Source organism: Lactuca virosa, chromosome 4, assembly GCF_052849685.1.
Source record: "Lactuca virosa cultivar CGN04683 chromosome 4, Lactuca_virosa_CGN04683_v6, whole genome shotgun sequence".
NCBI lineage: Eukaryota > Viridiplantae > Streptophyta > Magnoliopsida > Asterales > Asteraceae > Lactuca > Lactuca virosa.
This window is the reverse complement of record NC_136429.1, coordinates 66,957,646-66,975,272: the sequence shown is the minus strand read 5'-3', so window position 1 is coordinate 66,975,272 and position 17,627 is coordinate 66,957,646. Positions and strand designations below refer to the sequence as shown.

At 34.8% G+C, this 17,627-nt stretch overlaps 1 protein-coding gene across 1 annotated transcript; it reads right to left on the bottom strand.

Moving 5' to 3' along the window:
* Window positions 1-11,902: 11,902 nt before the first annotated feature.
* On the bottom strand, window positions 11,903-14,044 carry LOC145105112 (putative mannitol dehydrogenase). The gene is made up of 4 exons (XM_079042246.1): window positions 13,818-14,044; window positions 13,115-13,228; window positions 12,340-12,998; window positions 11,903-12,237 (listed from the first exon to the last, which is right to left on the bottom strand). The coding sequence occupies exons 1-4, from the start codon at window positions 13,916-13,918 to the stop codon at window positions 12,035-12,037; spliced, it is 1,077 nt and encodes a 358-aa protein (XP_078898372.1). The 5' UTR covers window positions 13,919-14,044; the 3' UTR covers window positions 11,903-12,034.
* Between the last annotated feature and the right edge of the window lie 3,583 nt (window positions 14,045-17,627).

The window sequence follows — 17,627 nt, the reverse complement described above, 5'->3', positions numbered from 1 at the left end:
TCCAATCAAATATCTCGTCGTCGGTGTTTGATTCAGTTTCAGTTGTGTTTGTGAAAGAGTTTCAGTTTCAGTTTCATTTGTGCTCTTCCTTTTCTAGTTTTAATTTCCCTTCCTTCATCGCTCTCCTTCTTACAACGTTAACCCCACTAGAAAAAATCTCAGTTGCCATTCATTCAAAAACGAGTTTGGGCGGAGATAGACACAAATATACGCTTTATTTAAAGGATTTCATATTCACACACGTCGATTTTAGAAATTAAAACACATATACAAATCGATTTCCATAAACAAAAACTGCACACACAAAAATCGATTCTAGATTTAATTTCTGGGATTTTGAAGTCCCAAAACGATTTGAAGAACAAATGATTTGAGATTCGATTTATGATTTCAGATTCATGAAGAACAAACTCATAAAATATGGAGTGTATGCATTTATGTGTTCTTTTTTAAGAACAAACAGATAAATGAGAGAGAGAGAGAGAGAGAGAGAGAGAGAGAGAGTTGTACGGGCCCACTTTTATTTTTTAATTATTAAAGTACTAAAATAAATATTAAAAATATAAAAATAATAATAAAGGGTATAATAGTCATTTTATTATTCGAAGATCTCAAAACCACACACAAACATGGTCAAAAGGACCACCACTCCAAAAAGTTGGGGTTTCGACCAAAACCTGAAAAAAAATCATACCATATGGATATTTTTGCAGTTTTGTCTATTATATAAAGGCAATTAAACATAAAATTTACAAATATAGTGATTTTTAAAATATTTTAGATAACATATTTGATATTGTTATAAATTTGAAGGCGTTATAACTTAATAGAACTAATATATATATATATATATATATATATATATATATATATATATATATATATATATATATATATAATTTTTAAATATATTTTTTTAATAAACAAATTTATATATAATATACATGGGAAAATTTCATATATGTCCTTAAAACATTAAGTATTACCTCTATATTCTTGCTAAGTTCATATATATATATATATATATATATATATATATATATATGGAAAAGATCAAATGAGAACACCTAAAAGGTTGAGAACGCGAGAACAGTTCTGGACCAATCAATATATAAGGTCATATTAGTAATTGTATATTTTAATTAAATTAAAATAAAATAAAATCAATCAAATTCCCTTAAATTTAGGATCAGTTACCAAAAAAGAAGAAAATATTATTTTTTATTTTTCTTATTAATGAAATATAAAAAACATTTTTATAAAAAATTTTTTTTAACTAAAAACATTTAATTTTTTTTCTTAAAAAATAATTTTTTTCTCGTATTTCATGTTTTTTTTGGAAAAAATTAATAGAAATCTAACCCCAAATCAATACATTTGTATTCATAAACGAATTTTTTTTTCAAAAAAACTAATACTACTACAATCACAAATGAATACATATTAATTTACAAGTAATCCACATTTCTTTTAATCAACCGACAATAAAAGGGGTGTAAAAATTATCATTTTTCATAAAAGAATACCTTTAATCATAAATAAATACACTTAATCACACAAATGAATACATTGTTATTAACAAATGAATACTCTGGTATTCACAAATGAATAAAAGAATACATCTAATCATAAATAAATACACTTATTCACACATGATTACACTACTATTTACAATTGAGTACATTGTTATTAACAAATGAATACCCTGGTATTCACAAATGAATAAAAGAATACATCTAATCATAAATAAATACACTTATTCAAACATGATTACACTGCTATTTACAAATGAATACATTGTTATTAACAAATGAATATCCTGCTATTCACAAATGAATACCTCTCTCACGCATTTCATCAAACAGCCCGATCGTCCCAGATACAAAGCCAATGAACCCGATGTCAAATACGCCCTCCACAACCAAAGATAATCCTTATACAAAGCTGGAAGTAACACAAATCCAATGATGCCCCTCTTGCTCATTGGTAATTACTCTTTTCCCTTTTTACCCTTCATTTTCCTTTTTACCCTTCCTTTTGTATGTTTAATGTAACAGTGGCATAGCACAAACTTTCCCACACAACCTGTAGAACGGATCACTTGAAGATACAAAAACAATCAATGATGAACTCTAGAGTATCTGCCACAGTGAAGACCTGCAAACAAATCAATGATGTTTTGAGAAAATTGGCAATTCACAAACTTTCCTAGCCACCCTGTGTTTTTACTCTTCAAATTGCTCCTGCGATTCCGAAATCAAAATCCACCAAGAAAAAAGTATAATCAACTAACCTTAAAAAATCTAAACATCCAAAAATTGAATATAATAGAATTTGGATGTAATTAGACCTCAACTCCATGTTCTTGACTGAATCGCTCCACCACAAAATGAATTTATGTTAAAATGACAATCAAGGAATTTTTACAAGGGCTTGATATCAATCGACATTATGAACTTGGAAAACAGAAATACGAAATTGATTTAACTCGTACCTTTTTCCGGCCACCTCCGATTGAGCTCCGCCGTTTCCCTCTCTGGTGGTCAGCGTTGCTGCCATCGGCGACTACCCTGCCCTTATTTCAGTTCTCGTGACCACACGGAAACACAAGGAGATTGAGAACCCATGTGCGTTCGATTTATTCCCTCTGCATCTCGATTTCCTTTAACCAAATTACCTCAAATTGTGTTTCATGCTTCGAATCCACTCCCGTCTCCTCGTCTCAGATCCTCGTCTCTTATGATATTTGCATCTCAGGTATGGCGGAGACGGGTCTAAGGTGGATATAGACGCCTGAATGGTCGGGGAAGTCGACGTCGCTGCACCATCTTCGGCGAAGCTTGCGTTGTCAGGGCCAGGACAGCAGAAGGAGGCGGTGGCGTTGCAGATTGTTGAGAGGTAAATGGATTGTTGAAGATCGAAGACGAAGGAGAAATGGGGTGCTTTCTGGATGAGTAGAGAAAAAAAAAGCGACTCCATCAATAGTCTTTATCTTCACAGCAGCTTGCAGGTCCGATTAGGAGGGGGTGAGAGGGAAGAGGCAGATGTTTTTTTAAACTTGGCTTCCATCGATTAGGGTTTAAAGGAAACGAGAGAGAGGGAGAGATAGAGAGAGAGAGAGAGAGAGATTTTAGGAGTTGATAAAAATAAGATAAAACCTAATGATTATAGTACCCTTTTAGGTAATTAGGAAGTTACAGTTTAATCCTATGACTTTCAGAATTTATATAAATGGCCCGTTAATATTAACCTTTGATTTTAAAATTTAGAAGGCTTAGATTTGTTCTCGCGTTCTCAATCTTTTAGGTGTTCTCATTTGATCCTACATATATATATATATATATATATATATATATATATATATATATATATATATATATATATATATATATATATATATATATATATATAATCCTCCTAACATATTAAACTCACATTTATATTTAATTCTATAACTTAATGAGGTATAAATCAATTTAGTACCATAAAATGTATAAAAAACAAATAAAAGATGATTGTACTAAAATACCCTTTCCAAATTATAAACTAAGTATATAACAAACCGATCGCCAAAGAAGTCGGTAGTAAAGCAATTCAACTATGGTTTCTTTGAACACGATATGTATAAGTATAACTTGTTTGATAATGGCAATGAACATGATCAGTTTAACTTTATTCAAGCCCACCTGCATCATATGCCCCTAGATAGGCAAATCTGTCTACAATCTCCCTATTTTATAGCTCCTATTGCACTATTTTTACTGATCACTACTCCTAATTTCTTTTTCTCCTCATCTAGTTAAAGATTAGTTACCACACATTAAATTCCAATCTGATCCACCAACAATTTAAAATCATCAACGAATATCAAATTTTCCATTTCCATCAAATTAATATTTAGCCATAAGGAGATGATTCTTCCACGATTTTTTAATCCATCCACATATTTTTATTGTAAATGGACAATTATACCCCTCATTCAAAATTTTGGAGATATTGAAGAGAGAGAAAGATCCCAATGTTTCCAAAAAGACTAGGACGCTATGATCTTCAACCTACAATCCTTCTTCCTCCTTCAGCACTTCAACCCTTCAGTAAGTCATCTCCTATTCTTTTTGTTGTGCAAGTGTCTGATTCTATTAATTCCAGGATAATCTTCAAAGCGTATGATCTCTTCACAGCGTACAATTCTTTGTGTATGTGTTTGAATCATTTGATCATGTTAATTCTTATGTATGCGTCTTAACAAGCCCCTCTAAAAGATTCATTATATTAATGAGCTCAAGATTATAACATTAATCTATTTCTTTTAGTATGCCTCTCTCTAATACAGATTTATGGGCAGTGCCTATTTTAATGTTTCTTCATCGTATTTTTCACATGAAGATATTGAAAAGAAATCTCTAACTTAGGTTCACCATTGAACCTCGACGAAGATCACCATTCACTTGGAATACTTGCGGGCTACACTTAGGTTCACCATTGAACTCGACTACAAATCGCAGGTCATATTAAAAACAAATACTAAAATGCAACTGATCCAAATTTTTTGAATTCTCATCACCAATCCCAATCCATCGGTCCTCCACCACCATCCGTCCTCAGTTACCACCACAACAACCTCTAAATCCAAACCCACGTCACAAACTCCATAAACATACCTGATCCAACCCACAAATCAGATTTATCAACAAGCTTATTAAACTTTGATTTCTTCAAATTAAAACAAGGTTGAACTTAATCCTTCATTTGATTCATGTTACCATCGACAATAGACTTGATCTCCGTGAACTTGTTAGGGTTGTTTTTTTGTTTAATCTTGCAATAACATGTTGATGGTGAAGTAGTAACAAAGCCACCGCTGATGAACTTCGATACAGAGAGATATGAGCAAGACTGAACTTCGATACAGAGAGATATGAGCAAGACTAAGGTGCTGTTTGTTTTTTTGAAGCGAAAATTCATTAAGTCAGCGGACCACCTTTGCAAACCTCTGTAGTAGAAGGGGTGGACCAAACGACTGCAACTTGTAATAGAAGCATGTTTGTTTTTTAACATATGCAGACTGCTGCAGTAAACTGAAATTTAAATAAACTAATTTTACAAACTAAAAATTGTTTTTCATCACCAAATTTTTAATAATTCTAGTCTTAAAACATTGAAATAAAATTCATACAACAAAGTATATATTAATGGGCTATTGGATCGATATAGTTTTCAAGAATTTGATTAATATCATAAATAGATTGAAAAAGTTATTATCCACAAAAAAGATACTTAAAACATTTAATTACATAAACAATATGATAGGAACTCCTAAACACAACAATGGAATCTTTCAAAGCTAAAACCTTTACTCGTATTCTTCTTGTTCTTGTTCCTTTTCCATGTGTTATCTGTTCATGGGTTTCTCATGTGGGCTTCCATTGGTTTCTTGATTCGTGTTGGAATCTTGGCCATAAGATTGTCAAACATAGAGGAAAATGAAAAAATGCTCAAAATAATGTTATGTATACATGCTGTTAGCAATAATTGCATAATGAATCAGAAAATATAAACAAATTCGATTATTGCAACAACTACATAGAAATCAGAGAAAAAAAAAACATACCTTTCAATACAACCTAGTTAGCCTTTAGATTATACACGAAATTCACATACATACCCAAATGCAATTTTAACAAATAGAAAAAAAAACACAACAATCGATTTCATGTTCTGATTAGTATCCACATCCCACCAAAACACAACTCAAATGATAGTTCATGAACAATCAGTTTTAGGAAAAGATTAATCAGAATCAACAAAGATTAATAAGAAAAATTGATTTTAGGAGGATACAATCGATTTTAAAAAGCTGATTTCAGGAAAGGAAACATACTTGTTCATGAGGATGGCGACGACGAAGGGAGGCTGAGGCGACGATGGCGAAGGCCAGGCTTCCCGACGACGGTGTTGTGCCGATGTGAGGTAGCGAATTGAAGGTTGAATGGAGAAGGTAGGTGTGACAGATTCGATGGGGGGAAACAAGAAAGCGACGTATTTTTTTTTATGTTGGGCCCGTTTTTTTTAGGTTTTAGGTTAGAAAAGAGGCAAAGCAAGTGCTGCATGGCGCAGAACACGTGCATATGTTTTTTAGGCTGAAGACTTTTAAAAAACAAACTGTTGCGAGATGGAAAGTGTTGCACGTGTACTGTGTCGCGCAACAATAAGTGATTAGAAAATGTTTTTTTTACAAAAAACAAACAGCACCTAAGAGATTACAGATTACAGGCTGTAAAATACCTTCCAGAGCTATTTATGGGATATTGATAATAAACACATTATAATTAACCTCTTAGATAACTTGAGGGTATAATTGTCATTATAATATAAATTTATTGTGAAAATCCAATTTGATCAGATAGTTACATACAAACATGCACACATCATTAGAGCATCCATAATGCATAGTTCAATGAGAAAGTTGAATGAGGTGACATGCCTAATTGACATTCAATTGATTAAACTCTACCATTGTGAGATGTCATGTTGGCATTCAATGGATATGAAGTTCAATGACTATTGAACTCTTCAATGGAAAAAATGAAACCTATTAACTAGTAAATATATACTCCATTGAACTCTATTGATGCCTTATAATATACTATTGTACCAATGATTACAAATAAACTTGAGAAATCTACGAAAAACTTATGAAATCAACAAAATGACATAAATTCGCTAAGAGTAGGTAGAGATTCATGTCTCATGAAGTCTCTTAGGCTCCACCGAACATCTAGCATCAATTTCGCGTCTCTGCTGATCAAAACCGACTCCATAATGCGTAGAGTTTCGTCGTCAAATATGGCCAACTCAACGGATTTTGATCCGAAATCGTGTGATTATGTAATTGAAAAAATAGTTATTCTGAGCAATTACAAGGGTTTATAGAGGGAAATCGAGTGAAATTACCTTCTGGGGTCAGGGAGTGAAAGAGCGAAATTTCCTGGGAGACGACTTCACTATCACACATTTTAAAGATGAATTCCTCAAATAGCAGCATAGCCACTAACAACGTAGATTATGGTTGTTCGTCAATTATGGTGACTAGGGTTAGAAAGAAACAATGTTGAGTGAACCGAATGAAAACAGTGGCTGACGGTGGGCGATTGAGGTGGAGACTGAAGGTCTTCGAGAGTGATAGGGAAGGAATTAGGATTTGTGGATGTCATCGCAACATGAGAATATAACTCGTCACACCAAATAAGGTGGATAGACAATAGATTTATACAAAAAGAATTTACAAGATACATCCTCAAAGAATTAGAAAACATACAATTACATACACACAAAATAGAAGATGTACAGGAGACTTAATATTGTCTAATATCCCCCCTTCAAGCGAAACGGTGGCAGACCAATACGTAACATTTCTCGAAAGAACTCAAATTGATGACACGGTAAACTCTTGGTGAAAATGTCAGCCACTTGAAGATTGGTAGGAACAAACTCGGTATGAATTTTCCCAGACGATACGAGTTCACGAATGAAGTGGTAGTCAAGATCAATGTGTTTGGCACGTTTGTGAGAAATCGGATTTTGAGTCAGAAAAAGAGCACTTTGATTATCACATAGCAACGTTGGTCTAGAGGGTGGAAGAGCATGAAGCTCTCGTAGTAGATGAGTGATCCAAATGATTTCTGCAGCAGTGTTGGCCATAGCTCGATATTCGGATTCACAACTGGATCGTGAGACAATTGGTTGTTTCTTGGAACTCCAGGATACAATATTGCCCCCCAGGAATATTGAGTAGCCATAAGTGGAGCGACGAGTCTCCAGACATCTAGCCCAGTCAGCATCCGAATAACCCACAATTGTTGTAAACTTTGGTTTGGAAAAAGAAAGACCAAAGGGGATAGTTCCCTTGATGTAACGATGTAACCGTTTAACTGCCTGATAATGAGAAGTAGTGGGAGCTTGAAGAAACTGTCTGAGTTGGTTAACAACATACGAGATATCCGGTCGAGTGATTGTAAGATACTGCAAGGCAACAACAAGAGATCGATAATGTGAAGGATTGCAGTAAGGATCACCACTGGAAATAAACGGTGTGTTGGAGGCAAGCGGAGTGGGGACTGGTTTAGCATCAAGGAGACCAGCCCGTGTAAGGATGTCATGAGCATATTTAGACTTACTAAGAAAGATACCAGTCGATGTGTACGACGCTTCGAGACCCAAAAAATAATTTAGTCGGCCAAGATCTTTAATGGCAAACTCCTTATCCAAACGAGTGATGACAGAGCGAAGAACGGTGGCATCATTACCAGTAAGAATGAGGTCATCAACATAGACCAATAGGTAAAGCACACATGAATCTCGTTTGAAGACAAAGAGTGAGGGGTCAGCACGACTACACACAAAACCATTGCTTGTTAAAAAGGTACTAAGGCGATGAAACCAAGCACGAGGCGCCTGCTTTAGACTGTAGAGAGCTTTGTTTAGGCGACACACATGATTGGGATAGTAAGGATCAGAAAACCCCGGAGGTTGCTCCATGAAAACAAGATCGCTTAAACTACCATGAAGGAATGCATTATTTACATCAAGTTGATGAAGAAGCCAATCATTAATCACCGCCAATGACAAAACAATACGAACTGTAGATGCCTTGACAACCGGAATAAAGGTAAGAGAATAATCAACACCCGGTAGTTGACTATAACCTTGGGCAACAAGACGTGCTTTATGGCGATCAACCGTACCATCAGCCAAATATTTGGTTCGAAAAATCCATTTGCAACCGACCACATTACGATCATCAGGCCTAGGAACCAAGGTCCAAGTTTTATTAAGATGAAGGGCAGACATTTCAGCATTCATGGCATCCACCCAATGTGATTCTGAAGCGGCAGACTCATAGGTGGTGGGATCACTAGTAGCAAATAATGTTGAATGAAGAGCAGTGTATGACAGATCAGCTCGATACTTTGGTTTAAAAACCCCGACTTTAGCCCGTGTAACCATAGGATGTGTTGAAGCAATTGGAGGAACAACAGGAGTAGATGGTTATGTGGTTGTGTGTGGTAGGCTAAAGGCAGGGGCAGGCGAGGTGGTGGTGTCGATCTGAATGGATTCAATCGATGATTGAGCTGAGGGAGATGGTGAGTGTGTCGGGGGGGGGGGGGGGGTTGGAGGTGTTTGAGCTTCCTCAGGTAATGGAGATGACGGAACATGATCGGTTGGGGTTGAAGATGACTGGTTCAAATCATCAGGACAACCCACATGTTGTGGGTTTTCATCACACAAGCCACAAATATTGAAGTTGGTGGGTGAGAGGGAAGGGGTAACGGGAGATAAAGGTTGTGAACATGGGGTATCATCTTGAAAAGTGACCAAAAGAAGGTCATTAAGTGAAGTGGGAGAGGAAGAGCCACAAAAGGGAAATGAGAATTCATCAAACTTGGCATGTCGGGTAACGTAAATACGAGATGAAATAGGCTCGAGACATAGATAGCCTTTATATTGTACGGAATACCCAAGAAAGATACAAGGAAGGCTTCGTGGAGACAATTTATGATCCACATAGTCACGTAAGTACGGATATACTCGACACCCAAACGGTCGAAAATGATTATAAGATGGAGCCCGAGAAAATAATGCTTCAAAAGGTGACTTATTTTGTAACGCCCGAGTAGGGAGACGATTAATAATGTAGATTGCAGAACGAAATGCATGAACCCAATAAGAAGAAGGAGCGTGCCCATTGAATAGCATAGCAAGTCCGGTTTCAACGATGTGACGGTGCTTTCGTTCCACCCTCCCGTTTTGTTGTGGAGTGTACGGGCAAGAAATGCGATGAAATGTGCCATTTTTTTCAAGAAAATCGCGAACATGATGATTTATGAATTCTGTGCCCCCATCACTTTGAAAAACCTTATTTTTGAAGAAAATTGTGTTTGAACAAAATTGATAAAAGCCCCAAAAACCATATGAAAACTTGATTTGGTTTTGAGAGGATAGAGCCACATAAATCTCGAATAATCATCCACAAATAGAGCATAATAGCGATAACCATCAATAGAATCCACGGGTGACGGTCCCCATAGATCACAATGAACTAAATCTAACACATATAAAGCTCGTTTATCATTAAGTTTAAAAGGTAAGCGATGTGCTTTAGCAAGTTGGCAAGGAGAACATACAACGCGTGACAGTAATAAAGATGTCACCGATAAGTGTCCCAATTTATTTAATAGAGAAATAGTATCAAAAGAGACATGACCCAAACGGGAATGCCAAAGTTCAAATGATGCCTTCAGTCTTGAACGTGCAACAGCTGTAAGTGCTTGAGATTCATGAGAGAGAACATATAGTCCTTGTTCACATCGGCCCTTTGCTAGAACCCGCTTCGTTGCTCGATCCTGAATAAAAAAATTGGGTTGGGAAAACAAAACATCCACATTGTTATCAGTTGTCAACTTGCTAATAGACAATAAATTATTGGTAATATTTGGGACTACCAACACATCTCGTAGCCGAACATTATTATGAATGACAGATTGACCAACATGGGAGATGGGAAGAGTATTACCATCTCCAAAAAGAACATTTGCATGACCATCATAGGGAGCAGGTTGTGTAACAAAATTTGTGGAAGCCGTCATATGATTTGTAGCTCAGGAATCAACAAACCAGTCTGGAGCATTTGTGGTAACATGACACCGAGCGTGGAAAGCTTTTGCTAATTCCGTATCTGTACCGGGTTTATGAGTGGCATAGGAAGAAAGATGTGGACATGTATTGGCGTAGTGACCATCCTTACGACACAACTGGCAATGTGGAGGACGGCGACCGCGACCACGACCACCCTTATTAAACCGACCACCACGACCACGGTAGGAATTTGGTGGCCTGGTGTCAGCAGTGAATACAACAGCAGAAGAGGTAGTTCCATGCAAGGACTGTAAAAATAATTCATGTGCTTCCGCTTGGGAAAGAAGATCTCAAAGTGTAGTAGGAGATCGAGAAGCACGAACAGCAGTAGAAAAAGTCTCAAAAACAGACCCGAGACCACATAAGAACCAGTGAATTTTGTCCGATTCATCAACCGGGTGACCAACAGCAGATAACTGATCACAAATAGATTTAAACTTACGACCAAAATCGGCAACAGTAGACGAACCTTTGGAGTTTTGGCGAAGCTGATCACGCAAGGCTTGAACACGCTCAATTGAGGAATTGTTGTAAGCATGTTCAAGTGCTGTCCAAATCTGATAGGCAGTAGATAAGCAAACAATTTCTGAGAATGTTTCCTCTGTAAGAGAGGCTTGAAGGAGAATAATTGCTCTCTGATCAGCCAAGACCCAAGAAGAACAAGCCAGATTTGGTACAGATTTGCCATCAACAAGAATTTCAGGGGCTGGTTTTGAGAGAGTTCCATCGACATGTCCCACAAGATTTTGATATGTGAGAAGAGAGATCATTTGGTTTTTCCAGAGAAGATAATTAGAGGAGGATAATCGATTGGTGATAAGATGAAGGATGGTGTTCATTGGGAGGGTAGAATCTTGAGAAGAGGAAGCCATAGATGAAGAAGAAAGAGGAAACAAGAAGTAACAGAGGGAAGAAGAAGAGATAGGGGGAGCCGACCTGTGCTCTGATACCATGAGAATATAACTCGTCACACCAAATAAGGTGGAGAGACAACAGATTTATACAAAAAAAATTTACAAGATACATCCTCAAAGAATTAGAAAACATACAATTACATACACACAAAATAGAAGATGTACAAGAGACTTAATGTTGTCTAATACTACAACATATGGCTTCTAAATCAACAGGATATCGTTAATGTTGGAAGAAGCAAAAAGTCGTCACCGGAGACAACCTGGGGGTTAGTTGTTACATATCACACAAATTTATAATTTATAATTTATAATATTTTACTGATATTAATAATTTCTCCATAACAAGAAAATAGAAAATGGTCATAATATACCACTGACCGAAAGTCTCAAACTCAAAACTCAAACCACAATCACTACAATTATTATGCTGCTTTTAATGTGTTGCCAATATCAATAACAAAGCGATAACGGACATCAGCTTTTGCAAGACGCTCCATTGCAGTGTTGATATATTCAATGGGAATGAGTTCAATCGCTGCCGTTATATTATGTTTTGCTGCAAATTCAATCATCTCTTGTGTCTCCTTTATCCCTCCTATCAAACTTCCTCCCACCATCTTCCTACCTGTCACATGCATCATCAAATCTCATTAATATTTCTTATTCATACAAAATATACTCAACCACATTTTAATGAATTCAGGAAAAATAAATAAAAGATTCATACCAAAAAGCAAAGGAAAAGCAGGTAGCTCATACGGCTTGGTTGGACCACCAACCAAAACCAGTTTACCATTAGGCTTTAACAGAGCAATCAAAGGCACAAGAGGATGATCAGCAGAAACAGTGTCAATAATTCCATCCATAGAACCCACACCACCCTGCATCTGGGCTTGATCACGACTCACCAGGAAAGAATCAGCACCAAAAGTATTAATAGCTTCTTCTTTTTTCTTGGGACTGGTGCTGATCACAGTAACCTTAACACCAAGAGCTTTAAGAAACTTAACAGCTACATGACCCAACCCACCAAGCCCAACCACACCAACATGCATTCCAGGCTTATCGAGCCCATAGTATCGGATTGGGCTGTAAACAGTGATTCCAGCACACAGAAGAGGTGCACCACCATCAAGTGGGTAGTCTTTGGGCCATGTGACGATGAAGTGTTCGTTGGCTACCATGTGGTCAGAGTAACCACCGTAGGTTACCATAGAAGAGTCATTGTAGGTTTGTACCATTTTTGGGCAGTATTGCTCTTGATCTGCACCACATTGATCGCATGAATGGCAACACCCAACCATACAACCCACCCCCACTTTGTCTCCTACTTTGACTTTTTTGACCTTGCTGCCCACTTCAGTCACCACACCCACAATCTCATGTCTGCAACGATCGACAAAAACAGTAGCAATTTGTTACAAAAAGTAAGTATCAAAAGATAACCCTAATCAGTAGCATATGAAAATGGAGGAGTGATTAATTAGTAATTAGTTAACTACCCAGGGATCATGGGATACTTGGCGTTGTGCCATTCATTCCTGACAGAGTGAAGATCAGAGTGACAGACTCCACAGTACAACACTTTGAACCTCACGTCTTCATCCCCTGTTTCCCTATAATCATCATTCATCACAGATTGGACATGAGTCAGCAAAAACTATGAATGTTTATTATACGAAGAAACTCGTTGATTAAAGCTCTAACAATTAATCGTTTTAGGAATTAGTCGAAAGTTTGCAATTATCAAGGATTCAGAGTCAGCTTGTGCTATATATAACCCTATGCAAACGTTGTTCAAAACTATATTTGAACCTGCACAGAAGTACATATAGTATCTCTTGATGAAAAAAAAGTGAGTCAGTTAGATACTTAAATATTAATAATCCATTTGATGATAAAGATCTGTTTAAAAGAAAAGAAAAAGTTACTCCACATTCAGAATCATCTAGACTTTCAATTGTCAAAAAGCAAAATATCAATAATATAAAAAAAGTCAAAATTACTTGAAAGTCTAGAAGTTACAACATTTATTCGCTAGAAACAAAAAGATATTTGGATTAACGTGGAAACCGAAAAGAATAGTATCGGATCTGTGTATTATATATACGATCTAAAGCATAATAATTAAAAACTAAACAATAAGTCCATGAGTAACAATCTAGATACGTATATGAGAAGAAACAAATTAAATAATATATATACCTCCGGGAGAAGTTTATGGGGGAGAGTACGCCAGAAGTGTCTTTAGCGGCGTAGCCCAAGGCCTTCACAGGATGATCCGTCTCAGGTGATTTACTCCCCATCGCCGATCACTGTGTGTTTGTGTTTTCCGGTGAAATGTAAAATATATAGCAAAAAAAAGTGAATGCAAATATTGTGTTTAATTTGATAGAGATGAGAAATAGTGCGTTGCGCAATGGGGATCGATCGAATATATATAGTGGTGGAGGTTTGATTGCTAATTAAACGAAACGTAACAGATGATGTGGTAGCGAGAGAGTTTGCTAACGTCACAGATAGATGAAGGGCATTGGGCAGTGCGGTGATGAACATTGACACGAACACTGTACGATTGTCTATTGGAAGTAAATTCATCCCAGACCACATGTTACTCTACTGCATGTATCTTGTGTTAAAATAAAAGGGGACAAAAAAGTATAATACAAACATTTCACGTTGATGCTAAAATTTATTTAGTTTAAATATTTAATTTTTTATGATAATTTCAAAAAAAATCATATCATGACATGATATTTTAACATATTGATAAAAAGGATATGGAGACGTAATATATAATTTCTATTTATTTGGTAATTAAATAATTGTGAAATTACAAAATTTTATAGAAACTAGGAAAAGGCCTGTACGTTGCGAGTAAAAGTTTAGTGGCAAAAATATAAAGAAGTAAAAATAAAGTGACAAAATTATAAAGAAGAAAAGTTTGTTGAAACTTTAGTGGCAAAATTAGTAAAAATAAAATACAAAAACTATAAAGAAGAAAAGTTTGTTGAAACTTTAGTGACAAAATCATAAAAAAATAAAAATAAAGTGGTAAAATTATAAAAGAATAAAGAAAAAGGGTTATAAAGAAGTAAAAGTGAATGTTTAGTGACAAAAATATGAAGAAGTAAAAATAAAGGGGCAAAATTATAAAAATGAAAAGTTTGTTAAAACTTTAGTGACAAAATTAAGAAAAAGTAAAAATACAGCGTTAAAATTAGAAACATAGAAAGTTTCCTGTTGAAACTTCTCATGTGCTTTAATATATATATATATATATATATATATATATATATATATATATATATATATATATATATATATATATACTACTTTATAATGCATATATAATTGAAAAACCAAAGGTTTTTAAAACTAAAGTCTTAAAAATAAGGAGCTTGATTTTGATTCATCGGATTTATTTTAATGGTTGTGATTAAAAATTGATGGTAATCTTGTCAAATAAAATTGACCAATCAAGAGCATTTATATCACACTATATATAGCACTTTTTAAAACCCTAATTAATCATATGATAAACTTTCTCATGTAAAATTAGCTACCGCCAACTCTCCCACTCAGCCGACACCTTCCTAAAACCCACTCATCCTCCTCCAAAAAAACGCCGGCCACTCCTTTCCGCCTCCTCAACCATCGCACTAAAGCATGAAACCCAAAATCAATTCCACATCCTTAGCCAATTCTCTCTCTAGAATACTTTCACATATTCTCTATACACACAAAGAGTTTGCCCCATTGCCGCCACCATCTTCAGCTAGCATCGCTGGTCGATGGAACACCTGCGAGGCACCCCAACGCACCACATGTGAACCACCTTAACCACGACCAACCTTGCTGACGACATAGTTGTTTAACACCACCACCTCTTACCGGCTTCATGAAACCTTAGATATATACCGGTGTCACCATCATGACCGGGCACATCCGCCACAGTTGACACTGCTATGAACACCATCGGTTCTCGGTGGCACCTGTAGACCCTTGGTTTACATCGCCTCCACCACCACCCCCCTTAGCCACGACCGCCGATGACAACCATGAAACCCTAGATGCATACTCATTGTTGCAATTTCCAAAGTGCACAATAGTTTCATGCTACTGCCTCATCACCACTTCTGTTTCATAGAACTAAGTAATTTTGACATGGTCACATATTTTATAGATCATTGACGTTAACTTTTATATCATTGTGTGTCTATGTTGTGAATAACAAGTATTTCTAAACCATATTTGGTTCCTGTCTTTGTTCCTTTTGTAATTGGAATTTTGTTAATTGTGGTTTGTTTGATTAACCTGTTTGCATGGAAAACATATATGTTATTTGTGTTTATAGACTGTTGTTTGAATATGATTCCTTTAGTAGGAAAATTTATTTATCTCGATTCAAGATTTCTGAAAGTATTTGATTTTTGATACAAGATTTCCATAATATTTGAGTTTATAGATTTGTTTGATTTATTTTGTAAAAGATTTTGACATGGTATTTGCTTATAGTGTTCTGAAGGTGACTGTCCATATTCCAAGAAAAGAAATAAAAAATTAGAAGAAATGCAATTGATTTATACGGCTTTTAAACGGACTCAATGACATATTTACATTTTTAAACTACACAGATTCAAAAGGTGCGTCTTGGTGGTTTTTTTTATCCTAACTTCAAGTTTAGAAAATTAGTAAACCACTAAGTGCTCTACGGTATCAGGTGGTGTCCTCCCTTTTTGAGGTCGAGGGTTCAAGTCCCGTCGTAGATATATGTGAAATAGGTGTTGTTAACTTAGGAGTAGATTAGATGTTCCGGTTAAAAAAAAAAGTGCTCTACGTATTCAACCAAAATGCAATTTCATTTTGATTGACTCAAATTGAAGAAATCAACCATGTTGACAAAATATAATAAACAATCAAATATCTTACTGAAAAGTTAATAATTCTAGAAAAGTTAATAATTCAAGACACGTAAACGCATATTTTTTCTTTATACCAATTTTAAAGTCTTTTAACTCTAAAATATAGTATATTTATATTCCTCTCTTAATATTTCACAACCATAAAATATATAACGATACAACAAAATCAGGGTTTACTATTTATTCTTGTATTTGATTTATATTTTAGGGTTTGGTTTCTGTTTTATGTTTTTTATTAAGAATTGAAAATGTTTGTTGATGATGACTTCAAGTCCAAATATTAAAATATTAAAATGTTTGTTGATTTCTATAACGATTTTTGTTTGTGTTTAACGTCTTAATGTATTCCTAAGACAATATACTAAATATTGGATAGTATTAGTTTCTAGGGTAAGAATATTAAATTGGCTATAATAGAAGGATGGAGTGTAAGAGTAGTCTTATGCCTAAGAAACATAAACATAGCTGACACTTATATATATATATATATATATATATATATATATATATATATATATATATATATATATATATATATATATATATATATATATATATATATATATATATATGGGAAAAGAAAATTAAGAAAGCTTACAGATCTTCACCTTTTTTCACCTAGCACATGCACATTGAAAAAGAAAAAAAATCTCACCTACAACTAATTTATTACAATATGTATAAAAATATATTAACATTTGTTATTCGATAGAAGAATGATGAAATGATGCGGACGAAACTTTAATTATATGCTAAAACGTTGATTATATAGAAATTGTATAGAACAAATATACAAACATATTAGAAAATTAGTAATATTTGTTTTGGATGGACATGAATTTTGTTATTAATTTTTTAAAAATATTAAACATCATATTTTTATTGGTTCTATACAAAACTTTTATTTTATTTAATTATTTTACTGTTGTTTTAATATTGTCTTTATAAAGATATTGAGACAGTTGATTTGTGAGGAATGCATACACATGCATGTGTTGTGCGTAATGAGTTTTGTTTTGCTTAATGTTTGTATACTTTGATAAAGTTGAATAATTAATAATAAATGATGATTTGAATTTCATTTTAGTAT

Bases quoted from the DNA above. Each gene is read 5' to 3' on its own strand.
- LOC145105112 (XM_079042246.1), bottom strand. From the start codon at position 13,918: ATGGGGAGTAAATCACCTGAGACGGATCATCCTGTGAAGGCCTTGGGC. The intron at 13,229-13,817 runs GTATATATATTA...TGATGATTATAG, and splicing joins CCCATAAACTTCTCCCGGAG to GGAAACAGGGGATGAAGACG. The intron at 12,999-13,114 runs GTAGTTAACTAA...CGATCGTTGCAG, and splicing joins AAGTATCCCATGATCCCTGG to ACATGAGATTGTGGGTGTGG.